Source organism: Hipposideros armiger, unplaced genomic scaffold (assembly GCF_001890085.2).
Source record: "Hipposideros armiger isolate ML-2016 unplaced genomic scaffold, ASM189008v1 scaffold_13, whole genome shotgun sequence".
NCBI classification, from domain to species: Eukaryota; Metazoa; Chordata; class Mammalia; order Chiroptera; family Hipposideridae; genus Hipposideros; species Hipposideros armiger.
Window position 1 is genome coordinate 4636812 of NW_017731363.1, and position 26800 is coordinate 4663611.

At 39.4% G+C, this 26800-nt stretch overlaps 1 protein-coding gene across 5 annotated transcripts in view; it reads right to left on the bottom strand.

Moving 5' to 3' along the window:
• The window catches only part of SH3KBP1 (SH3 domain containing kinase binding protein 1), a 353239-nt gene that overhangs the window by 129467 nt on the left and 196972 nt on the right, over positions 1-26800 (bottom strand). For 3 of the 5 annotated variants that reach the window (XM_019667291.1, XM_019667284.1, XM_019667278.1), the window contains 2 exons: positions 25103-25177; positions 21213-21418 (listed from right to left, as the gene is read on the bottom strand). In XM_019667291.1, the coding sequence (XP_019522836.1) occupies positions 21213-21418; positions 25103-25177 (281 nt within the window). The remainder of the gene's footprint in view (positions 1-21212; positions 21419-25102; positions 25178-26800) is intronic. The other 2 variants (XM_019667300.1, XM_019667308.1) reach the window with 1 other exon arrangement.

Below are 26800 nucleotides of genomic sequence, written 5' to 3' on the forward strand. Positions count from 1 at the left end.
TCTTTTGTGGTCCTGTATAAATTATAAGATTATTTGTTCTGGTTCTGTGAAAACTGCCATTGGTATTTTGGTAGGGATTGCACTGAATCTATAGATTGCTTTGGGTAGTATAGACATTTTAACGATGTTAATTCTTCTTATCCATGAGCACAGTATATGTTTCCATTTATTTGTACCTTCTTCAATTTCTTTCTTCAGTGTCTTATAGTTTTTCAAGTACAGGTCTTTTAACTCCTTGGTTAAATTTATTCCTAGGTATTTTTTTTATACAATTGCAAATGGGATTGTTTTCTTAATTTCTCTGACAGCTTATTACTGGTGTATAAAATGCAACTGATTTCTGAATATTAATTTTGAATCCTGCTACTTGACTGAATTCATTTATCAGTTCTAATAGCTTTTTGTTGGAATCTTTTGGGTTTTCGATATATAGTATCATGTTATCTGCAAATAATGATAGTTTTACTTCTTCCTTTCCAATTTGGATGCTTTTTGTTTCTTTTTCTTGTCTGATTGCCATAGCTAAAACTTCCAATACTATCTTGGATAAAAGTGGTGAAAGTGGGCATCCTTGTCTTGTTCCTGATCTTAAAGAGAACACTTTTATCTTTTCTCCATTGAGTATGATGTTAGCCATATATGGTCTTTATTATGTTGAGGTATGTCCCCTCTATTTCCAATTCGCTGTGACTTTTTTTTTTATCATGGATGTGCTGGATGTTTTCACTTTTTCTGATATGATCATATGATTTTTATCATTCATTTTGTTTATGCAGTGTATCATATTAATTGATTTGCAGATATTGAACCAAGCTTGCATCCCAGAAATAAATCCCACTTGATCATGGCTTTTGATCCTTTTAATTTATTGCTGAATTCAATTTGCTAATATTCTGTTGAGGATTTTTGCATCTATGTTCACCAGGGATATCAGATCATAATTTTCCTTTTTGGTAATGTCTTTGTCTGTTTTGGAATCAGGGTAATGGTGGCCTCGTAAAATGAACTTGGGAGCTTTACCTCCTCTTGAATTTTTAAAAATAGTTTGAGAAGGACAGGAGTTAATTCTTCCTTGAATGTTTGGTAAAATTCACCTGTGAAGTCATCTGGTACAGGACTTGTTCATTGAGAGGTTTTTTTTACTACTAATTCGATCTCATTAGTAGTGATAAGTCAGTTCAGACTTTCTGCTTCTTCTTGATTCAGTCTTGGAAGATTGTATGTTTCTAGGTATTTATCCATTTCTTCCAGATTGCCAATTTGTTGGCATATAATTGTTCATAATATTTTCTCATAATCTTTTGTATTTCTGTGGTGTCAGTTGTCACTTCTCCTCTTTGATTTCTGATTTTATGTATTTAGGTCCTCTCTCTTTTTTACTTGATGAGTCTGGTTCAAGGTTTGTCCATTTTGTTTATCTTTTCAAAGAACCAGCTCTAGGTTTCATTGATCTTTTGTATTGTATTTTTAGACTATTTCATTTATTTCCACTCTGATCTTTATTATTTCCTCCCTTCTACTCACTTTGGGCTTTGTTTGGTGTTCCTTTACCAGTTCCTTAAGTGTAAGGTTAGATTGTTTATTTGAGATAGGCCTGTATAGTCAGTCCCTCGCAGGACTGCTTTCACTTGCGTCCCATAGATTTTGGGTCATTGTGTTTTCATTTTCATTTATCTCAAGGTATCTTTTGATTTCATCTTTGATCTCATTGTTGACCCATTCATTATTTAGTAACATCTTGTTCAGTCTCTATGTGTTTGTGTGTGTTTTTTAGTTTTTTTTCTATAATTTATTTTTAGTTTCATACCATTGTGGTCAGAGAAGATGCTTGATATGACTTCAACCTTCTTAAATCTATTGAGACTTGTTTTTTCACAGCTTTTTAAATACATGTTTACTAAAAGTTTGTAATGACATGGGAAATTTTATATAATGCAAGTGGAAAAGATATATAATTATGTGTGTGAAAAAAATTATGTGTGTGGTATGATCTCAACTAGTTAAAAATATATGGTAAAAGAACTTGAAAGTAAATACAAAACAACATCAACAGTATTTGCTCTAGGGTGCTTAAATTATAGTGCTTTTTCCTTTCTTTTATGTTTTCGATTTTCCAGTGTTTCTACAAACCTGTTATTACTTTTATAATCAGAAAAATTAAAGTTTTGAGAAAATAACACACACTAATGTAACCAGAAAGGATGTTCTACCTCTCCCCATTATTGATGTCTTTCCTTCAGGCTGGCTTGATTTGCAACACCTTCTAACTAGAAATCACATGCAGCTTTCATTACTGTGTCATTATATTTCCTTTTCTAAGTCATTAGTAAGATGCTAAGAACATCAGATATAAAATGAGTCATGACGGTAACTCACAAGACACCACCCACAGAGAGCATTCCCTGCCATTTATCATCACCCTTCACTTTATCAGCTCATATCCTCAGTGACTGAGTAGATGATATAAAGTCATTTCCAATTAATGTTTTTCCAAATAAAGTATTCAGACATTTTATCAAATGTTTTCAATCAAAAATATATTTCCTGCTCTTCTAATTCGACCCATGAATTCCTATTCCCATGTGTGAAAGGGATGGAAAAAGAGTTGAGTTCAATTTGTAACCATTTTTCATGTATGAGTGAAGACGATACTTATAGAGTCCTCATTTCCCAGTATTTGAAGAAGTATTGATTTAAGCAGTGTGATCCACTGGCGTAGGGTCCATGGCTTAATTGTTCTCAGTTTTCCAGCAGTTCTCCAGTGCTTCACAAGTAAAAACTCTTTTTAAACACAAACTGAAATGACTATTACAATTTCTCAAAAGGGAGAAAAAAACAAATGTGATAAAAACCAGGCCCCCAAAGCTTTGATGTTTCATTTTTACCCTGTCCTTAGAAATATTGGGTTGTTGGAAAAGTCATGACATATTTTTTCTATGTTTTTTGTTGCAAAAATGTGTCATGCCTTTTCCGACAGCCCAATATTTAAGTATATCAGATCTTAAAATCATACAGATTTCAGTTATTTTCATTTCTCAGCTACTTGACAACCATTTCCACTTAATGTGAACATACTTTGATTTTGCTGCCTTTCAAAAATCAAGCCTGTCCTTTTTTTTTTAATAGGATTCAAGTTTGGGTGTGGACAGAATGAATAAATGCACTTCTAAGAGGAACCTTTTTGTAGAATAATTTCCCTTGTGCTGGTGCAAAAGTTCACTTAATCTGTGCTTGGCTGTCATTCATATTCATTCATTCATTCATTCATTCATTCATTTTAACTTCAGTTTAGTAGCAAGTCTCAGGAGGAAGAAGAGTTCTCTTTAAGGCTGTAAATTCTCTATAGGATGCCTGATGAGTTTAAGGCAAATTAGATCCTCACCCTATGAACAAATGATATATCTTTCATTACTCATTTTGCATATTCTCATTTTCCTGTACTAAAATATTTTTCCATTTTCTTTTCCCTCTACCATACACAAAGACACCAAACCACACAAAATAGAGGGAGAGAAAACACTCATTAAAAAAAAAGACATGAAATCACCTATTTTAATCATGTGCTTTCTTAAGTGGCACTTTTGGTGGTTATATGTTATTTTTAAAAGGTATATTTTGGGTTTTTATGGGGGGAGGGAAACAATGTGCACAGTAAAGTATTTGTCGCATTTTCTGAAATTCCTTGTCCTTTTCTATTACAATGGAGAATGTTCATTTCCATGCTCTCCACTTGTGAGTTGCCAAGAGCAGCAATTCTTCTTTGTGCCTTCCACAAAGACTCGCTATAGGCTCCGCACAGGGGAACGAACAATACAGATTCATGGAAGATGGTGACAAAGGAGGACAAAAACCGGGAATCGTACTTCTGGAGCTTACAACCCATTCCCTACTCCCAAGTTATTATACTTAATTTATTTCAGACACATGGGTTTCAGATGGTTATCTATCCAATTCTACAGGGACCGCCAGTGAAAGATTTCCACATACTCTCCGCCATAGGACAAGGAAGAGTTTATCAGACATCAGTATTGGCTCCTTCTCCCTTATTCTCATCCTGATCACCATGCCTCAAGTTAAAGGGGGCTCCCCTTTTTCAGCCACCAGTGGGACCAGAGAATAGTCAACCATCAAACCCACATAATTCTTCATTTCCTCCTTAACTCTGTTTAGCCTTCTCTCTTGGCCACAATCACCATCGTTTCTCAGCAGCTCCTGATTTCTAGTTTCTTGACCATGTCCATTCACTGCCTTCCATCATCACCTCTTAGGCTCCCCCGGCCTCTTTCCAGTCATTCATTTTCATGGCAAGACAACCCACATTAGAATCTTCATTTCATATAGAGTTTCCAGACTAAAGGTAGGGTTGGGCTACACTTAAACATAATGCTCTGTGGCCCCACAAAACCATTTTTAGTACCTGGAAACAGTCATTCCTCCCCTGACTCAGCTGTATCTCTTTGGCCTCTCATTAGCTTTCTCAAGACTCATGTCTCATCTGGACTGCTTTTCTCCTCCCCTGCCTAATGACCTATGAGTAAATGCTCTAGTCAGAAAATCCTGGAGTTGTTGGAGGTCTTGGGCAATGAATTTAAAAATTACACCAAAATGTGTGTGATCCTATAACCCTTGACTAGAAAGCACAGTAAGGTCACCCATCAATTATGCTCTATTCACCTCTATATTGTAAATAGTGTGACATGTATTGCTTAGGCAGATTACTTACATGGTAGGCATAGAGTTACCTGCTTCATAATGTTTCAGCCTTTTCTGAATCAAAAAACGACAAAAGTATTTGCATTCCCATCACTTGAAAAAAAATAAGATTCTAAATTATGAGCAAATCTACTTTCTCTGCTTTTAACAAATCCTGAATGTAGAAGAGGTCTTGGAGTTTGAAGCAAAAGAAACTAAATCTAAAATTAGACATATAAGACACATAGTATGTCCAGCTCTGCCAATGCAATAACTAGACAGTGCTAAGCACTGAACCAAGAGGACAAATTTGGACTACTCCAGGAAGTAAAATCTTGACATTTTACATCATTATTTCTCTTATCGACTTTGTTAATAGTCTAGAAAAGGTACCCAATAAGTTTCAAAAAAGATGCTTCTAATGGAGAGAGAAAATGAGAAACCCAACTAAAAAGTCAAAATAAAAAGAACAGATGGAGCAGATGCTACCAAAACAAATGGAGCAAAACATATTAAAACCACTGGCGAGTAAAAATGCTTAGCAAGTGAAAGAAGAAAAAAGAAAATGAGGCAGTAAATCCATCTTTATAACTTTTAACTTCCTCATCTTAAATGAGCAAAACCAAAATACAACTTCTAAATGATAGAGACCCCCAAATATCTTCCTTCAGTTTTCCAAACATCGCCTGTTCTATTCCTAAGAGTTCAAGGGTAAGTTTAATTGAGGTGCCGCTCCTGAGCCACAGGCCATCCATGAAATAGCTTAACAATGGCCTTCTAATAAAGAAGTGGCTTTTAAGTCAATTCTGGAATACTCCTAAAACTGTTAATTGTTCATTCTATGGCCCAGGTTTAGAGAGAGAAATCTCTATTAGAGGTGTACGTAGGGAGTATTGTGCTTATGCTTCCGTTTGTTTCTAGAGCATTTATGGGTATACATTTATTTGGATCTGGCCTCCAACATTAAGAGTTTGAGTTGAGAATAAGGCTGTCATCTTGCACTTTTTAAATGACCTCCAATGCCACAGAAAAGTACAAAACAGGTTGCTGACTGAACAATCTCTGTGATCTAAATTCTTTAAATGTAAGCAAAACCAGACCACCATGCAAAGTAAGCTAGTTTGCTTTAAAGTTGCCAGTTTTCATAGAGCATTAAACTTAATCCACCCCACTGAAACTCAATTGTCTAGAATATCATTTAATAACTGGTAAAAATATCAGAGAGAAAAACACAAGCTGGGTTCATAGGCATCATCATTTTAATAGCTACACAGAAAATTTTTTTTAATTGAAGTTTATTGGGGTGACAATTATTAGTAAAGTTACATAGGTTTCAGGTGTACGATCCTGTAATACATCATCTATATATCATAGTGTGTGTTCACCACCCAGAGTCAGTTCTCCATCTATCACCATATATTTGATCCCATTTACCTTCATCTACCACCCCCTCCCCCCTTATCCTCTGGTAACTACTAAACTATTGTCTGTGTCTATGAGTTTTTGTTTCTTCATTTGTTTGTCTTGTTCATTTGTTGTTTTCAGTTTTATATGACCCAGCAACCCCTCTCCTGGGTATCTACCCAAAAAATCTGAAAACATTTATCCATAAAGATATACATACTCCGATGTTCATTGCAGCTTTATTTATGGTGGCCAAGACATAGAAACAACCAAAGTGTCCTTCGATGGATGACTGGATAAAGATGTGGTATATATACACAATGGAATGCTATTCTGCCGTAAGAAAAGGTGAAATAGTGCCATTTGCGACAACATGGATGGATCTTGAGATTTTAATGCTAAGCGAAATGAGTCAGACAGAAAAAGTCAAGAAAATTTTAAAACCTTGAATTTCGGGAACCAAAAGCATCTGAAAATGCCAGGATTATAAATATTATGAATTAATGTAAGTAAAGAATAAAAGAGAGCCATAATGAAATACTTATACATACTTCTGTCCACTCCACTGAAGAATATCAATTGATTCAGCAAATAATGTGCAAATGGAAGGACTTTCCATTTCCTATCCCCAAGGAATTCCAGAGCAGAAGGTGAGGAGAGAAAAATCAATCATAACATTGGCTTTCCACACTATGTAAAATAAATCAAGTACTATCATTTAGAATTAACAATAGCACAAAAGAGAACTTGATCTTTTCTCAAAAGAACTGTTTTGAATCCACTCTCCATAAACCTTTGGGTGGGGCTAAGTGAGAAGCAGCAGACCAGATCACTATCAAACCTCTGAAAGCAAGCACGACCTGGGCGCGTCACTGATCTTCAGAGGCTGGGGGAGCAGGGTGACCTAGTCCTTCCTTTAAGCAATTTGCAATCTCTTGGGATTGTGTAACTGATTTGCTAGCTAACTGGGAGCCTCAGAAAGAACACCCCATCCTCAACTCATCATTCTAGGATGAAAATAATAATATCCTTTTCCCTTAGTGATAGGCAACGTGAACAAACATTAACACCAATTCTAACCACAATGAGATACCACTTCACAACCATTAGGGTGGCTAATTTAAAAAACCCCAAAACAGAAAATGGCAAGTGTTGCCACGGATGTGGATAAACTGGAACCCTTGTGCATTGCTGCTGGGAATGGAAAATGGTGCAGCCCCTGTGGAAAACAGTATGGCAGTTCCTCAAAAAATTAAAAACAGAATTACCATATGATCCAGTAATTTCATTTCTGGGGATATACCCATAAGAATTGAAAGCAGGACTCAAGCAGGTACCAGTATGTCAAAGTTCACTGTAGCATTATTCACCCTAGCCAAAAGGTAGAAACAATGTAAATGTCTAGCAACAGAGGAATAGATAAACAAAATGTGGTCTATCCATACAACGGAATATCATTCAGCCTTAAATAGGAAGGAAATTATCACACATGCTACAACATGGATGAACCGTGAGGGCATTATTCTAAGTGAAATAAGCCAGGCATAAAGGGCAAATATTTTAAGACTCTATTTATATGAGGTCTCTAGAGTAGTCAAATTCACAGAGACAGAAAGTAGAATGGTGGTTACCAGGGGCTGGGGGAGTTTGTGTTTAATGGGTACCGAGTTTCAGTTTAGGAAGATGAAAAAGTTCTGGAGGTAGATGGTGATATGGTTGTACAACAATGTGAATGTATTTAATGCCACTGAATTGTACACTTAAAATGAATTAAATGATATCATGGCATATATATTTTACCACAATAAAAAATATGCATTTCTATAACAGTACATAGAAAGCTTTCATGGGGATTTCCACTGGGAAGTAAAGCTGAGTATGTAGCATTGAGAAAGTCTTACTTTTGTTCTGTTGGAATTTTTGATCATATGCTTGGGTTATTTTCATTAAAAACAAAAAAGCAGAATTAAGTCAGTCTTTAACCTGGTAATTCCCCACTTAAAAATTCAGCCTAAGGAAATAATCAAGTAAGGTACAATGATGCATATGCAAGAATGTTGTTAATATAAAAAATGTGGAAGCAACCTAAATAGTTATCAGATGCGAATTGGTTTAATAAATGGTGGTACATCTCTATAATGGATGTTCATGCAGCTATCTGACAGAAAGGGAGCCCATAATATGTTAAATTTTAAAAACAAGTGACATTTAATATGACCTCATTATTGTATAAAGAGTGACATGTATAATACAGGTACCTTCTGTCTCAGATAAAAATCTGGAAGAATGCATACAGAATGTTAATTAAAGCCATTCCTGGATAACAAGATTACGGTCAATTTCTATTTATTTATTTGTAGTCTTTAACTTTGAGTTTTTATTATTATAATAATTATTGCAAAAAGCTCCTGTAATCAGAGAAGTAACAAAGCTATTTCTACTTTGAAAAACAAAGAGTTCAGGAAGCACTCAGCAGTGTAACAAGTATTTTGTAGGTCACAGAACCTTTAAGAGTCTCAGGGGCTACCTTTCCTATCCCATTTCCAGGACCTAGTTAGACAGGCTTCTGAGAGAGAGCCCAATGTCATCGCTAAGACTTTTCCATATTTCACATATTATTGGGTTGTTGGAAACGTCATGACATATTTTTTCTATGTTTTTCGTTGCAAAAATGCGTCATGATTCTTCCGACAACCCAATACAATCAACCTATGCTTTCACTCATATCCCAAAGAGTCACCATCTGAATTTTGACTATAAATATCTAATTCTGAGTTCTACTTTTCAGAACTCATAATGATGACATCCAGCAATAGTAGTAGTAGTGGTAAGCAAATTTAAGATATCTTGCAATAGAAAAATTCTCTCAAGCCATTGCAGATGAATATATTTCTTATTTTAGCCAATCGCTGCCTGTACTTACATCCTTCTAGGCATGCAACAGATGCCATTAAAAAACTTTTCAAGAAGTTGTCCCACTCTTAAAATAATGTGTTAGAAGCTGTGTTTCCTTTTTGTCATGCTATTTTCCTTGTTTTGTAATTTTGAAAATATTATAAGTTGAAGCCAACAGAAGAAGACGTAAAGGGACATATTTTTATAGATATCATTAACTCTCCCCTTAAATTTTTTTTCAACAAGACACAGGAATATGGAAGACATATGACGCATTGTAAGCCTTACTTATCCTGTGGTTTATTTAGGGAATTTTATTTTGTGTTCAGAAAATGAGAGACTTCTGCTTTTAGGAAGATAAATATGAATGCTTCACAGAGAGAAACAAGACCACCTATTACTAGCAAGCTTTTAGAAAATCAAGTAATGTAGTGTCTTTATTTTACTTTGTATATGAGCAAATGAATATAAATGCTCAGTACTACAAAGCTACCCAAATATCTTTACCTCTACGAACAACAGTTCAACAGCACTCAGAAGTCATATTCACAGCTTCTCTACTCATAAGGAAAACTCCAAATGTCCATGCCCCCCAAGAGCGAAATGTCCCAGAGCTGGCTTGCCCTGCATGGACATATTCTTCCCTCCTGAGTTAACCTGAAGCAAGCTGGATTCGTTTACTGCACTCACATCTGTAACTGCTAAACATCTCGGTGACATGGTGTAACAGTTACTGCTGTGCAAACTGCCCATCTAAATTACTCTCTGCAGTATGAGCACATGGAAACCCAGGACACCGAGAAATTGGAAACATCTGTAAAAATTAATGGCCGAACTGACCAAAGGCATGGGGGGCTGGGGAGGGGCATTAAAACAGCTCAATAGTTCCAGTGCAATATTTGACTTCAGAAAACAATCCTCCACGTTTAGGTTCTTCCTTAGCCTATCCATGGCTCCCCTCCCTGAGGGATCCTAGCTGGCATACACTTCATTTCAACCCACCAAAGCAAACCCATTACAAGTCTTGTTATAAAACAGTAGAGATAAGATAATAGGTTAAGGGCATTTGTTACATCTCTAAAAGCAGAAAAAGAAATACCTCTTCTCCCATCATGCAGTCAGCCTCCTCTCTTCAGTTTGAAAAGGTCCCAGAACTACCCTGGAACCCTCCCACTTCCTTCCAACAGCCAAAGGCGCGGAGCCTGAAGGACCCAGCCTAACCCTGAGTCATACTTGGGACCAAATGAGCAATGGGGAGAACAAAGCTCGCATTTGTTTATGGTTCAGGAAGCCAGGGCCAATTCATGGCTTGGGTGGCTTCGGGAGAAGTCCTCCTCCCTCGCCTCCGTCCTGCAAGAATCTAGGCTGCCTCCTGGGGCCCCCAGGTGTGACCATTCGGACAAGGAACACACTGAAGAACTGCTTATTTGGCAGGACCTAGCAACCACTGCTGTTTTAAAATGTCAGAGAGAAAATAAAAAGCCCACTATCTTTCAACAGATAATATGATTGGGGAGTGAGAGATAGCTAGACTATGGTTTGTATATGATATGTCCATCGTGAAAATGCCTGTATTTTGAAGAAATAAAAGTAGTTGTACTGCACAAAAATTACTTATTTCAAAAAAGAAACAAAAAACTGAAGAAGGGAAAACAGCCGTGGCTTTATAGAAACACTTCCCCTAGGAAAAATACAGCAAGATTGTTGCCAGCCATGTCATCAGAAGTATCCTAACAGATTGGAATAAAACGTTTAAATAGCAATCTTGTTTTTTTGTTTCCCAAATGAGATACCATTTTAATCACCAGTTCAGTGAATTGAAACCCAGTGGTTAAGAGATCAAAACTCTAGAGCCAGAGTGTCTGAGATCAAAATCCCAGCTGGGCCATTTCCCAGTTGTGTGATCTTGAGCAATTTGTTCAACCTCTGCTCACCTCAGTTTCCTTATCTATAAAATGGAGGTAATAGCACCAACCTGTAGGGTTGTCTGGACAATTAAATAAGTAATATCTGTAAAACGCTTATGAAAGTGCCAGGAATACAATAAGCACCCTATAGGTTTAGGATTACTTCAGAAATCAGGATATCAAGTCAATAATACCCTCACTTTATCATGGTTCTCATTTACTTAGACTCTAATGCCCTGTTTCGGTGATTGACTGTGGTTAATTTTCACATTTTTAAATTAAACTCATTTAAGACACATTGATTCCATACTTGTTAAGCGCCTGCAGTGTGTCCAATTCTGTAGAATAAGATGGGGCTAATAAGACATTGATCTGTTTATATATCACACAAGAAAACAAATGTGGGAGATGTCGCTAGGCTGCAAAAGGCAAGTGTGATGCAAGTGCTATAGAATTAGCACTTGAAATTTAGAAGACAGATAAGAAGAAATCACCCTATCAAAACCTAATTAGGATGGGAGAGAATAGACAAATCACCTGTGCAGAAAACTTCCAAATGATTTACGGAGATACTCTTCCCTAAAGGGGGTGAATGTAACTCCCCACTCCCTACATGTGAAGTGTGCATAGTGACTTCTTTCTAAAGGGTCGAATATTGAAATGGAGAAGAAACAGGGCGGCTTTACAGTGGCGAAAACTGACAGACACTACCTCAGCCAGGTGACCAAGGTCAACATCAACAGTGAGAAGTCATGTTGCTACCATGTACCCTTGACAAGATATGAAGAAAAGGGCACTTCACCTCTGTGGTCTTTCTCCTCAAAACCCATTACTTCATTCTGAGAGAAACATCAGACAAATGTCAGTTTAAGGACATTCTGCAAAACTCCTCAAAATTGCCAAGGTTACCAAGAACATGGCAAGTCTGAGAAATTGTCACAGCCCAGATGAGCCTCAGGAGACAGGGCAACTAAATGTAATGTGCTATTCTGGATGGGATTTGGAACAGATATAAGGACACTAGGTAAAAACTAAGGAATTCTGAATAAAGGCTGGACTTCAGTTAATAATCACATATCAATATTTGTTCATTAATTGTGATAAATGTACCTTGTTAATGTAAGATGATAACAATAAAGAAACTGGGTGTGGGGTATGTGGGAACACTATTATCTTCACAACTTTTCTATAAATCTAAAGCTTTTCTACAATAAAAATTTTATTAAAAATGAATTAGGAAGATAAGCTTCCTGAAGGTATAGGTATACATAAAGAAACGTATATGTGATTTATAGACATACATGATTACGTTTGTGAGTATGTAAATGTATTTAACAATGCCCTCCCAAGTTAATTTCTTTTTATTATCCCTATATCCTAAGCCTATCTATTAACAGAGATAGTTGAATGCTGACTCCTAGCTTTTTGCTTTCCATAATACACAAAAGAGTTTTCTTTGAAAGGAAACTTGGCTCTTCTGTCAATTCTGCTGCCAACCCAGGCTACGGCAGCCCAACTCAAAGACTGTGCATGAGGTGGGCCCATCTGCCCCTTTCCAAGAGCTACTAGAAGTTCCTGGTGCCTGGCCAATTCGTCATCGACCACAGAGCCCGAGCGCTGGCAACTCTCCCAGCTGCTTCCTCTCCCATCTCCACTCCACACTGTCCGGCGCCGCCCCAGTTCTCTCTCCAAAGTGCTCTTCTGATCATGTCACTGTCCAAAAGAACTTCTCCATCAACTCACTAGCCCACCCAGAAGAAGTGGAGCTTGTGAGTGAGCTGGCAGGGCCCTGGGGGGAGAGGGTCCACTTCCCCTCCTGCTCCTCACCTCCCACCATCATGTTAACCAAACCCAGCCCTTCTCCATAACCACGCTCTCTCCTTGTCCATACACGCACTGCAAGTATCAGGAATCCCCATTTATCTTTTAGCGCTTTGCTCAAATATCACTTTTCTTGAAAAGATCTCCCTGCCACTCCATCCCTTCCTTCTGGACCTCCAGGAAAGTTAGTAGCTCCTTGCTCCCTACCCTCCTTGATGCTTTGGACATACCTTTTCCCCTGCATCATAATGACTTTTATACATACCCACTTATCTCCCATTTAGGGACAATCGAAAGCACTAAATGAAAGGCCTGTATGAGACAGCTGATTCAAGGCGTGATGTGGAGGAGGAGGTGTTAAATCCATTCCAATTAACTACACCCGACCTATCCCCGCTCCAAATAAATAACCTGCCAGGTGAAAAACTGCATGTATTATGCTAATACTACAGCATGCAGACATGCCACCTAGCCGCTCCCTTTGCAAATGGATTGCCACTCCTTAGCTCATTTGTCTAGAAATCCCAGAGCTGCCACTGCTGATCCATAAAAGGCATTCAATAACGCTTCAGTAAATGAATGAAGGAGCCAATTAATGAACAAATGGAGAGTGAATCTGTAGCCAGACCACAAGCAGACCCCAAACAGAATGAGCTTTCCTTTATAATTCTGATTGGATTGGGACATAATGTTATATTCATGTATCCAGTCTGACCGACAAGTACAACGAATACTTATTGAGGGCCAGCTATAATTTAACAATGATTTTCCAGGAATTGGAAATACAATGGTGACTAACACAGACAAGGTCCAAATCATAGCACTTACTTTCTAATGGCTGATATTTGAGACCCGGTGATGTCAAGCAAAAACAGCTACAACAGATAGAGCAAAATTCAGTTCCATTTCTCGGAGTCTGAAATTTTCCATAATAAAAAGTTAAAGAAATGATCCTGGAAACTGCAGTGCTATTTATAGGCACTCCTGTTCTAATAACCAGAAGAGCAACAATAATAACTACGAACATTAATCAAGTGACTATTATATGTGAGAAACTTTTCTACCCATTTTTCATGTTACTTGATCCTCAGAACGACCATACGGGGTAGGTCCTCTTGGTATTCTAGTTTTACAGATGAGGAATCTAACGTACTGAGTGCTTAAGTAATTTTTTTTAATTTGTCCCAGGAAGAGTCAGAGTTGGGATTTGAACCCAGGCAGTCTGGCCTGCGTGCTTAATAACCACTATACTCCTACAAATACAATTTGAAGGCCTTCTGGGAATATAATTCTTGGCGATGATCTTGCTACAATTAAACATTTCTTAGAAAATACAGTACCCTGTGTGTTTTAGAAAGTATATGTCAGCATATACAAAACAGTTAACAGCACCTAACAAGTCAAAGAGTAACCCTGTAATACTGTTTCTGGTTCCCTTTCCCCCACCAATGCCCCTCTCCTTACTTTTCCTAGATAAGGAAACTTAACAGAGACACTCCGGGGAAAGATAACACAGAAACCAAAGTCGGAAAATCCCACACAGTTCATTCAGCCCAGGCAGCCAGTGGGCATCTTAATACCATGTGCTCATTTAAAACCACGAATTTTCCAACTGCTCAAGAGATGTCACATAATCTTATCTTTCAACCAAAATGAGGGACATCTAATACTACAGGTCTCAGATAATCACAACAAGGTTTTGACCCAGTTGTGTGTCATTAGTCAAAGAATATATCCTTAGCTCCTGGAGATCCCCAGAGCTCATTTCTAGTCTTCAAAGAATTAGAGACATAAATCTCTCATTTTTAAGAAACTAAGATCACTTTAGATGTTTACATGTTTTAATTTTACTTAATTATACAGCTTGATGAATTTTTACTAGAATAGATAAAAAGACTGCCTGAGATATATATTAAAATACCAGAATTTCTCTTACTATAATTTGGCTGATTAAAAAATTGATTAGTGGCTCGTTTATATATAATTTTAATTCTAATTCTCTATTACAATTAAAAGCTACAAGGTTGATATTATAAAGGCATTAATTTGGGTGACTGATTCTATAAATGAGATTCAAGGTGATTAGAGTTGAAAAAGAGACTGTCACAAACAATATCTAGTTGTAGAATATAATAGAAAATGTAGAAAGAAAACAGAATCATTTCAAGAGAAAGATATCAGAAGCTATTAATGGAAATCAGCTAAGACAGGAAGATCATGAGAAAGGAGCTTTTCAAAGGATCTCTTCTGAGGGAATCCAGGAGAGTAAACAATCAACGTGGGAAAATATCTTTTCCACTCTGGCTGTTTAAAGAGCCTGGACCAAAAAGACTGTTTTTCCCAGTAATTAAGGGGGCCAAAAGTAGTTGTGCCTACAGAGCCTGGGCATGGAATGAGCTGGCACCAAAAAGCCAAGATTATTCTATATAAAAACATGTCAGGTTAGGTCCTAGGAGTCACCGAAGAGTCTGTAATTTACCCACCCATGTGGAATATCTGACACTCTTTCCCCTAAGTGTTTGGCTAGGAGTGATCATCTGAGTCACTCATGAAAAGGCAAGGAGTTTAGAAAAAGAGTGGAGCCAGGCTGGGGTTACAGGGAGGCAGCCTAATGAGGAAACTCCCTCTCAGGTCCATAGGTGGGAGGTAGAAGGAACCAACTGTATTCATGAGAATAAGGTCCTGTCTGGGTTGCCTTCTTGCTTATAGTCTTCCAACCCAATCTCTAGGCTGATGACTCCCAAAACTATATCTACAGTTTCCTCCTGATCACCAGGCTTGTTTATTCAACTGCCTGCTAGATGCCTCCACTTAATGGTCCCACAAGTACCTCAAAATCCAACTAGTCTAAGAATGAACCTATGACCTTCCTCCCCAAATATCTTTCTCCTTCACTGTTCTATAATCAAGGAATGATACTGCTATCCACCCAGCTGCTTAAGCCAGTTGCCAAGGCATCATCTTCAAGTCCTTCCTCTCCATTACCCCCCACATACTATCCAACTTCCTGATTCTACCTTCAAAATATTTCTCCAAAACACCCATGACAATTGTTTAAAGCTCTCAGAGAGGAAAAATGACTTCTCTTATCTCGATGTTTCCTGCCATGTAAAAGGGAGTCTGAACGGACATTCTTGGCCTTTGGACACAATTGGACGCTCCTGGAACTCTCTGCCTCCTTATTCACTCTCTCCTGGGAGAGCTAAATGACTTCTCTAATAGGTGAATTTATGAAAAATAAACAGGGTGAGCTCAGCTCAGCTCTTCACTTTCCTCCTCTTGGAAGTTGGCCTTCTCTGCTATTCGCCAAGGGGCAGGCCCTTCTACCTCACATGGATCTGCCCTAGTCTAGTGTTGCTGGGATTGGGTGGGTTAGTCTGTCTCTTTCTGGGGATCAGCAGGCTATCACACTAAATCTATATCCTCCAACTTTGCCTTCATCAATAAGATGAACATTGCAATATAACATAGGTAGAGAAATATGCACAGATCATAAGTGTATAGCTTGAGAAATTTTCACAAAGTGAAACAAGGCCTCCGTAAATAAACATATCACTTTCATGGACTGGAAAGGAGTCTAGTCTCCCCAAAAGTATCTATGAAAGCAACACAACCCCCCTTAAATAAAAATACCAGGGTTGTTTTGGGGGGTGGGTTGACAAGCTGATTATAAAATTTATATGGACATACAAGGGGCCAACAATAGCCAGGGAAGTCTTGATGAAGAGGAACAACAGTTGAGGACTTATTCTGTCAGATATCAAGACCGACTATAAAACTACAGTAATGGGCACAAGGACAAATAGACCAACAGAACAGAAAGTCCAGAAACAGACCAAAATTAAATTATGACAAAGGTACAGTACAAAAAAAAATGACCTTTGTAATAAATAGTGCTGAGTCAACTGGATAGCCATACTGAAAAAAATGATCACAAATAATATTTTTATTCTCTATCCACTGACTCATCATATTCATTAGCTGGTTTAAAACCTAAATTGGGGAGGCGGGGTATCGGGAAGGCCACTATAAGTTTCTGTTAACCTCTCTCCTGAGTTTCAGCTACCATGTCTTCTGTAATCCACTTCTCCCACTGTAACTTGGAACACTTTCTCTAAACCACCAATCTGATCATGTCACTCTCATGCTGAAAATAGCTCCCCATTAAGAGCTCCTTATCACCCTCAAGATCAAGTCCAAACTCCTTCACAGGACTCACCAGGCCAGTCCTGATCTGGGCCGTGCTACTTTCTCCATTCTCACCTTTACCCACTTCCTGTTGGAGCCTCGACACATGCTCTGTGTCATTTCTTTTTTCCTTCAAGGCATTTATACATGTTGTTCTTCCTACCTTGATAGCTCTATGCTCCTTTGCTTGATGAATGTCTACTGGACCCATGGTTCTCAGTCTAAATGTCACTTCCTGTAGGCCTAAAGACATCACTTCCCATAGCTCTAAACATCACTTCCTGTAGGAAGAGGGTACACACCTGCATAAACACACACTCTCCATCCTCCCTAACAAGTCACCACTTCCTGCCATGCCCAAGGGCTCCTACAGCATAGCACTGTGTGCTCAGCCTGGACATGGCATTCTCCACACTGTATTGTTATTTCTTATTTACTTTTCTGCCGCTCCCTGAGGGCAGTCTTGTTCATTACTGTATACTCAGTGCCAGGTATATAGTGAGTACTCAATAAATACTAGTTGAATCAAGTTACATTTACAATTTCAAAGTATTTTCAGTTATATAACTTTTTTATGTCCTATGGGGTAGGATAAGTATAAAGAGTATCCCCACATTACAGATGGCCCAGTTGAGGCTAAGTGACTTTGTCAAGGCCAATCAGCTAAGAAAATGGTACCATGCCCTTCTAATCTTATGATATTTGACTTGGTTCATCTTTAGCCACATCGTATTTTCTTTACATTATTTGTTATATTTATATCTGGGCTTAGTTTAAATGGTACCGTTTTTCCCAGATTCTTCTCTTTTTCTTTAACCTTTTATGAAACGAAGTTGCCAACATATATAAAAATATAGTGTACTGAACCCCCCTGTAGGCCCTACCTACAGGTTCAACAATTATCAACTCATGACCAATCTTGTTTACTCTGTGCACCACCCGTACTTCCATCTTCCAAATCACTGGAAGCAAATCCCAGACATTAAATCATTTCATGTGTAAATATTTCAGTTAAATGGTGCATTAAACAAATCACTCACAGGTGTTATCCAATTGGTAGTATTAAAAAGACTCATAAATGGGGTTCTTCTTTATAGCTCAATAAGCGAAGTACGAATACTCATTATTTCCTTATTGCTGGGGGTGGGGGTGTTATGCAGTATCTCTCCCTATGTGGAATTCACCCACTATGGGTAGGGTGATGTGGATTAAAGGATAGGTGAAATAAGCACAAAACTATCTCAGAAAAGTGGGTCTCAAAACTTCACGAACTTGCATGGAAAGTATAAGATGCTTGCAGCTGTTAGTAATTATCAGATTCCTTTTTTTTCTTCATCCAAGTTATCAAACCAGCCGTGTCAGAAGGCCAGCTGCCCTAGCCTGAGTGGAAGACCTGCTTGGGCCTCAGCGAACAAATGCTGTCACATGAGATCCAATTTGTGCCTCTAAAAATCAAAACAGCAAGCTCAATTCTCAAAGGAAGCTTCCTTCCTTAAACGTAAATCTTGGACACAAATCCATCTCAAAAGTGATAAGAACCAGCTTGTGCCCTAGTAAAACATGGTCACACTCATCGACTCTCACGTCAGGTTGTGCAATAACATAATGGGTCCATAAATCTATGCAACTATCCATGGTGCCAACAATGGGGGGCGGGACATGATTCTGAATCCTCTTAGATGTTGTAAAAATTGTCCACAGCCAGTAAAGCAAGCTGGGAAGTTTACGTTTTCCCCAGAGGCTTCGCAATGAGAAGTGGGTTAAGGTTGCTGCCAGCACATGGTTTCATTCTGCAAACAAATCATGAATCAAGATACACACACGTGCGCGTGTGCACGCGCGTGCATGCACACACACACACACACACACACACACACTACTCTGATGAAGTTAACAAGTCATGTTACCAAGACCAAAGCAATAAATCTTCTCTGTTCCACAAAGATGCAGTGAATCATACAATCACTATATTTTCAACTATTATATAACTGTTGTATTATCCCACCTGGTCCTCTCATTTTCTAGATGTCTGGAATCTCTAAAGTGTTATGTTAATACAGTTTTAATATTATTTATTCAACTAATACTTACTGAGCACCTACTACGTGCCCTACACTGTTCTGAGCACATAAGGAAGAGCAAGAGGACCGGGATGGACTAAGCAAGGGGAGAGCAGTGAGGGAGGAAGTTTGAGTGGTGAGTGGGAGTCAGGTCACCTGGGCTCCTGGCCCTCCCCCTCCCCTCCCAGGACTTTCACTTTGGTTCTCCGGGAAGGCTTTGCAGGGGAGTGAGCAGAGATGTGGCATGATCTGACTTAGGGTTTCAAAGGCTCACCCTGGCTTCGCTGTTGAGACTGGCTTGTAGGGGGAAGGGGAGAAGCAGAAAGCCCTACTATAAGGCCACTGCAGTGATGGCGAGAGAGCAGGAGAGCAGTGGAGGTGATGAGCTGTGGTAGGTGCTAGGCCTACTTAGCGGGCAGAACTGATGGGGTTTGCTGATGAATCAGACATGCGATCTGAGGGAAAGGAGAAGTCAGGGACAACCCAGGGCTTTTCTCCTGAGCAATGGGAGGAGGGGTGGCACTGGCTTCCACTGAGATGGGGAAGGCTATGGGCAGAGTGGTTTGAGGGGGGTGATGACAAGTTCAGGTTTGGACAAGCCGATAAGAATTTCAGATCTTCAAGTGGAGATGTTCAAGGCGGCAGTTGGACATGTGACTCTGGGTTTCAGAGGAGAAATGTGCTGAGGTGCAAACTTGGCAGTATTATGTTTGAGGCTGATATGGCTCTTCTTAATAACCCCAATTTATTCTTAGCAGTTAAAACAAATAATAATGGCAATAATAAAAGTCACATACACTCTCTTTCTACACAGAGAAGAATAAGACCAAGACTCATAAAACGAACAAGAGAAATTAACTGTTTGCTGATTGAGTCAATGGTTGTGGTTCAATTCAACTACCAGAATAAAATGAAGAAAAACTGCATACACATCGTTCCTTCCCAAGATGGGGACTTGCTCTTCCGTAAATATTTACAGGAATCTGAAAGTGACCGTGTGTGTGAAACAGAAATGAGCTCACAAGCTGGGGTACCACTAAGCAGATTGCTTTCAGATCTTGAGAAACATCATAGATTGATTATTGAAAGAAACAATGCTGACTCAGAGAAGCTTCAGCAAAAGAAGAGTTTAAATGAAACAGTCTTAATTTCTAAGTATCTGCCCTTTCCAGTTTCTTCATCTCTAAGGGTATTAAGTGTCCAAAAGTTTCCTTTTCAGATTCTGTTTCTCATGCATGATGATACTGGGCAAGGTTACTGAGCCACAGTGGGGGGGGAGATGGATAGAAGTTCTACCGCTGCCGAAAATGATGCAACTTCTAAAAATTCATCTCCCCGAAAATGAAAAACATTTAAAACCTGCCGATAAACCTGCATTAGTGATCTTGCCAATGCCCCATCCCCCGAGTCTGCTGGCACAAACGTCAAAGCAAAACTTTCAACACTAAATCGAATTAACAAACATTCCCTAAGCCCAGCACAAATGTAGCTTATTATAATCTGGAAAATTCCATGGTATTTATCAAATCCTAAGCAAGGCTATGATGCTTAGAAGTGTACCACAGTAGACGTCATTGACAGCCACAAGCACGATGGCTCTGTGTGTGTTGCTGTGGCAACCGTGTACTCAGCAGCAACATGCTGTCTGCTTCTCGAGCCAACCCAGAACCAGAGGCAGAAAAAAACCAGCCAGCTTCCTGATGGTAACAACCCAGGGAGTCACAGTGTGGGCCATCTCCATCATTCAACACACGGGCGACTTCCTTTCGGCAGTCTGAAATCATTGCCATCTGACTCCCAGAGAAAAAATGCACCACCCCTTTCCTCTACTGCAGAACCTGGCAAGACACCTAAGCACAAAGCATCAGACAAGTGCACAAGGAGAGGAGAGAGATTTGGGGGGGTGCTTGGAAAGCGTCAAGGTCACGTGTTTAGCTGGACCCAGGCATGAGGGCCTTTTCTGGGGAGGAAGTGGACCAGTGCTGGTGCAGTTGAAAAGTCATCCCGAGAAACATTCCTGAGAGAGGAGATCAGTAAGAAAAGCAGCCGCAAACTAGAGCTTGAGCCTTTCGAGGAAAGTCGTTCCCACACAGAAGGGCTGTGTGCAAAGGGGAGCGGGCCAAGAGCTAGCCCGTGAGAACACTGCAACTCCAAAGGAAGCCTAGGGTCTGAGGCGGCAAACCCTGCAGTGTAGCTTTGGATACTCCACATTAGGTTGAAATGAAAGAGAAACTGTTGAACATACCTTTTCCACCGGGAGAAAGTCATTTTCTACTTCAATTGACCTTGGTCTTAGTTTTATTGGCTTGTCTTTGAAAATATCTCCAAAGCCCACTCCCTTAACTTTCTTCGGCTGGATTGCTGCAGTTGCGACTGTCCCATTGGCACCTTCAGATTTGGTACTGCTCGAGTCACCCCCATCACTCTCAGAGCCTGTGGTTTCCCTTAAACCTGTGAAGAGGGGGTACGGGGAGAGAGAGAGCTCAGAAATCAGCCACAGCCATGAAGCGCCTCAAGCCAACCAGGAACCACCCCTAAGAGTGTCCCTGGGAACTAATATAAAATAATATTGAATGTCAACCGTGACTGAAAAGAGAGAAATAACTTTTTAAAAGAATTAAAATAAAGTAATACATTTAGCTTTGTCCAAAAAAAATTAAAAATAAAAATGTTCCTGGGTATTAGGATAACTTGCCCTGAGGTTTTTCATTTAGTGTGTTGAATATGTTGTGTTTGGCTAGCTCTGAGTTTTGTTTGATCTCCCCACCCCCAGCCTTTAATTTGAAGAAGTAAATCAAAACTTGGCAGAAAATCTCATTGCAAAGCAGATCTCTTTGTAAATGTGACATTTCACCTCTCCTCCACCAGAAACTGGTTCTGATTCAGATTTCTTTTGCCTCCATCGGTGTGTGCAATAACAATCCTCCTCGCCCCCTCCTCACTTCCCTGAACAGTCGCTACCACATACTGTACCTCCAATCTCTATGACTCACGTCAATTAGCAATTAGCAATGAAAGCAACATTTCCTAAAGGGAAACTGTAAAGCTAAAAGCCATTTAAATAAATTAAAGAAACAACACAAAATTGTGACTGCCAAAGAATTAAATCTCTTTGGATGGCTTCACAAGGAATAAATGCACACAGACACGTTTCTCTAGGAAAGCATTAAACCAGACTTTACATTCAACCTGGCAAGATGATCACATTTGCTAAAGAGGGCACGGAAGCTGCCCTCCTGGAGGCCAGGATCCCCCAAGTTCTTCTCCCCTCCTTCAACACCATCATTTCCCCGAAGCTGAATTCCTTTCTAAAGAAGAACACTGGGGTCATGACCCCCGTCCTTTCACCTCTTGTGGCATGTGTTGGAAGTCACAAAATAGTTACCAGCAAGACTACGTGGACACTTACTTACCTCCCCAAATTCTTTTTTCCCCAGGCTCTGCCCACAATCACGTTCCTAAAAGGAAGAGCCTATTTGTTTCTAGTTAATTTCTGGGTGTGCATTCTTACTTTGATGGGTAGTACATCAGTCATGCCATCAAAGGGCAGGATTCAAAGGATAATTTATGGACTACTAAAATCTGCCATTGAACCTGTCTCTAAAACCCTGTCTAGATGTGTAGGGCAGCTCCTGAGCATGTACTATATATCGCCTGATGACAACCACGCCCTTGGGATGAAAGTACACCATCCAATTTTGTTCTCGATTAGCTAATCATGCATTATCTTCCTACAGGTAAGGTGGCCTTCTAGTACATAAGAATTATATACCAAAGAATTGCTCACATAAAATGTCATAAAATGTTGAAGTCGTTTAAAGAAAGAAGTCTCAGTGCAGGAAGAAACTGCTAAGTAAAAACAGACAAAATATAGAAAGGTCATTATAAATTGCTAACAAGTTTCAAAATCAAATCCTTAAAACAATGGCTGTGCTTGTTGTTGCCGCTGTTTTCAATAAAATAGCATTTATAAGCCAAAAAGGAGGGGGAAAGAGGAAAATCCCTGGTGTACATTTTTATTAACTAAAGAACAGCATTTGTGAGCAAGAAGAGAGGGCAGAACGATGAGGAACAGCCCACAACAAGGGGTCGGCTGAAATTTACAGGGCTGGATTTGAGTGTGCAAACATGCATAACCCCCTGGACTAGCTACCCATTCGTGTGTTCATTTATTAATTGTTTTTAGAAATAGCCCTGTTGGATATATAATTTTTGAGTCTAAATATTATGTCATTTCCCCTGTAACATGCTCTCATTTTGCTGTATGGATTCTTTCTTTGTGATAAAGGGCTTGTACATTCTTTTCTGGTTTGGAAAGAACCATTTGAGATGAGAATAAAAAAATGGTTAATGAAAAGAAACCATCAACGTTCCTCCTCCCTACCACCACCACCACCACCACCACCACCACCAGGTAGCTAGGAAAATAGATTAGGGCAAGGTTGTTTTAGATCTCCAAAGAGAAATTTGAAGGATTCTTCTAGCATTCCTAGAACCATAATATTTTCAACCACTGCCATCTGGTTTAAGGGATTTGCTGCCTTCCGGGCTCATCTTAATAACTTTGTATTAATCAGTGTGAGAAATACTCTTTATGTTACACAGGGAGAGGTTGCACAGTCATTCAACCACACAAGCATGAACTGGGAAGGAAACACACGGCAGATTTTTCTTCCGGAAATTCTGGCAGCCTGCTTCTATCAATTTTAAGCAGGTAAATTAAATATCTGAATACCTGGGTTGGTGAAATAACTCAAAATCTAGTTCCTTCCCTCTGGAGGGAAAGAAAAATGACTTTCCATTTTCACGTCTGTTTGGTGCAGCGTCTTTTAGCTGCTGGTGTCCATCACAAACACTATCCCGTAAAATGACCGTGTCACGCTCAGAACGCCAGGTGACACTCTCAGGCAGCGTAACACATGGTGTCATCTGCATATTGGGACCAGTTCATGAAGGGCTCATTACTGGTACACAGCGAGATAAGTGCAGAAAGTGTGCGTATTGGGAGACGCTTATAGCAGTGCACACTGGTTAGACTTCCAGACATGTGGCCAATGGACTTGTCTAGGTGAGCAGGGCATAGTTCCATCTCGGTCTATCAAATGCCCTCGGTGAGGCCCAGGTGGAGCACTGCATGCATGCAAAGTCATGTACAGCAGGACCAGGTATCTGTCTACTGGAGAACAGAAATAAAAATAAAGTTCAACACAGACAGTTTGAGAAGCACAGCTCTGATGTTCACGTCTGAACCTTCTCTTTCATCATTTCTGTAGATGGATGTATGTATACATTAGTATACTTGCACACTAAAGTGGGTGTTTTTCCTTCCTTCATGGTAAAAAAGAACAAAGCCTCCTCAAATTTGCTTTGGTCAGTCATGTAATTGTCCACTTTTGTGTAATTTACCTTAATATTCCAGCACAGATCAATTCAGAGCATGGATTATTTTTATTTATTTTTAATTCACATTCACATGTATAGTGCTTACTCTGTGTGGCAGGAATTGCTCTAAGGGCTTTGCGAGCGTCATTCATTAATCACATTTATCTCCTTCCCTGCAACTTTTGGCAGCTTTACTTCACAACACAAAAGGCTACACATTGGTTCTGCCACAAGAAGTCTGCCGTGTGGTGACTAGCTGAATGAGCAAAGCAAAACACCAGTTCTGGCATGGGCTTTCATGACAAATTTTATTTCTTTGAACCACACAATGAAGAAATGGTTTATTTGTTTCCAATGACCCACTCAGAAAAAGCAATAACCATAAGAGGTTGACATCTCCATGGGAAGCCATCTTACGCCATTCAGAGGCCCAGAGATACTGGTACAAATACATATGCCATGACAAATGCTACTGATCCCTTCTCTGCACGCATGGTTCATGCACCCATGTCACACATATGATAGAGGCACAAAGCAAACAAGAAAGCGCTAGGGGCTGGCGATGGGAATGTTCTTGGAGCACAAACCAAGGAGACAGCACTTATCTTAGGCAAATAAGTCCATGTCCTTGGATCAGAAATTCACAGACACTTGGCAGAAGCATGAGCAGCTCAGGAAAGTGCAGCTGCGTCAAGAAACACAAGTACCCGGATCTTATCTTTACAATTGCCTCCTGCTGTTAAGGTCACTCACTGTAATAGCGTCTGTGGCCCTCCGTCTTTCCCGGTGCAGCTCGGTACAGAATTGTCCCTTCAAAGGTAGTCTTTCCTGACAGTGAATGAGAGAAGAGAAGGGGAGAGAAAAACAAGAGAGGGGGGTAGGGGGAGCAAATGATGGCAAAAGAAGGAAGAGGAAGACTCTTTAACTGAACTTGCCTTCAATGAATCCACTGCAAGAACTTCATCCACAAAATTAATTAGAGACCATTAGGCAGGATTTCAGAAATGTTACAGAATGAGTCCAAAGTCCCCATGCAACCATGATGCACAATTATGAGCACCCAGAACCGGGGTTTGCCTCTGCAGTGGCAAATAGATTATGCTCAATTTAAACCTGGAAGCCATTTCAACATTATAACTCAAGAATAGGAAAATCTCAATTAACCAGGAGGAATCCAATTAGTTGGGTTCCTTAATTAACTCAATTGTACAGCTCAGTCTTCTCTTTGGAGAATATGACCCAAGCATAATATAGATTTAGGCCCATCATTCTTAATCTCCTACCCCTAGAGCCTTGTATGATACAAACTGATATTCATGACTGCAAGAGTCTAAACAAGGCCTAGAATTCCCTTTAAAATATTTTTATCATCCTCAGTACCTTTAATCAAGAAAATTTATTAATATACTAGAAGGGGATTTTCACCAATGAGGTTTGAAACCAATAGTGGCAACCATGTCAATATAAAGGTTTTTCTGCTTATCATCGAGGACATCAGAAAACCCTATTTCTTGAAACATCTTAACTGAGGTTTTGTCAGATCAGTCATGAGACTATACTAAGCATGAGGACATAGACTCACCCGGTGTCAAATTATCTCTTTTTTTGGTTGTTACAAATAGAAGTTATCAAGAGCATAAGACTGGACACACAGCTAAAACCCAAATCCCTCTGGAACCTTGAGTAAGTACATAGAACACACACATATGGCACTACTTTGAGTGTACACACGTACGTACACACACACACACACACACACACACACACACACACATGCACGCGCGCGCACACACACACGCACACATAAGTATATTCAGATGCCCTACAGAGAGTACCACCAATAGGTAAATTGGTTTGTTAAAAGCAAACTCAATTACTAAATACATTACTCTAAATTACCCAAGAAGTAAGTTCCGTTATGGCTTGTGAGCTAAATATCAGTCCTATAATGAAGTCCGAGGGATGAAAAGGCAGGCTACAGTTACAGAAAGGCAGAGAGTGGAACTGAGGGGGAAGAGAGCAACTGATCTCATGTCTTAGAAATACTCATTAGGCAAATGGGAAACCCCAATAGGAACCATGGTGCCAGCTTCTGGGCCACGCCACGCCTAATACATGAAGGGATTGTGAAAGATCAGACCAACAACTTAAATGGTATTTCTAATTTCCATGTCCTAAAGGTATGGTGGTACACCCCTTGCTTTGAAATCTGCCCCTTTTGGCAGATGTGCTCCATCCATTTAAGGCAAAAACTTAGATATTCAAATCACTGGCTACTTAAGAATAATCCAAAGAAACAATAAAAGTGTTTCAAATATTCTTGTCAGACTTGCAGCTCTTGAGGACTTCGATGACAAAAGAAGAGCAAGTAACAGTGGCTAGTTTACATTTGGGCAAATTTTTATCCTGCTTAACCTCAGGCATTAAAGCAACACTATTCTGAAGGAATGC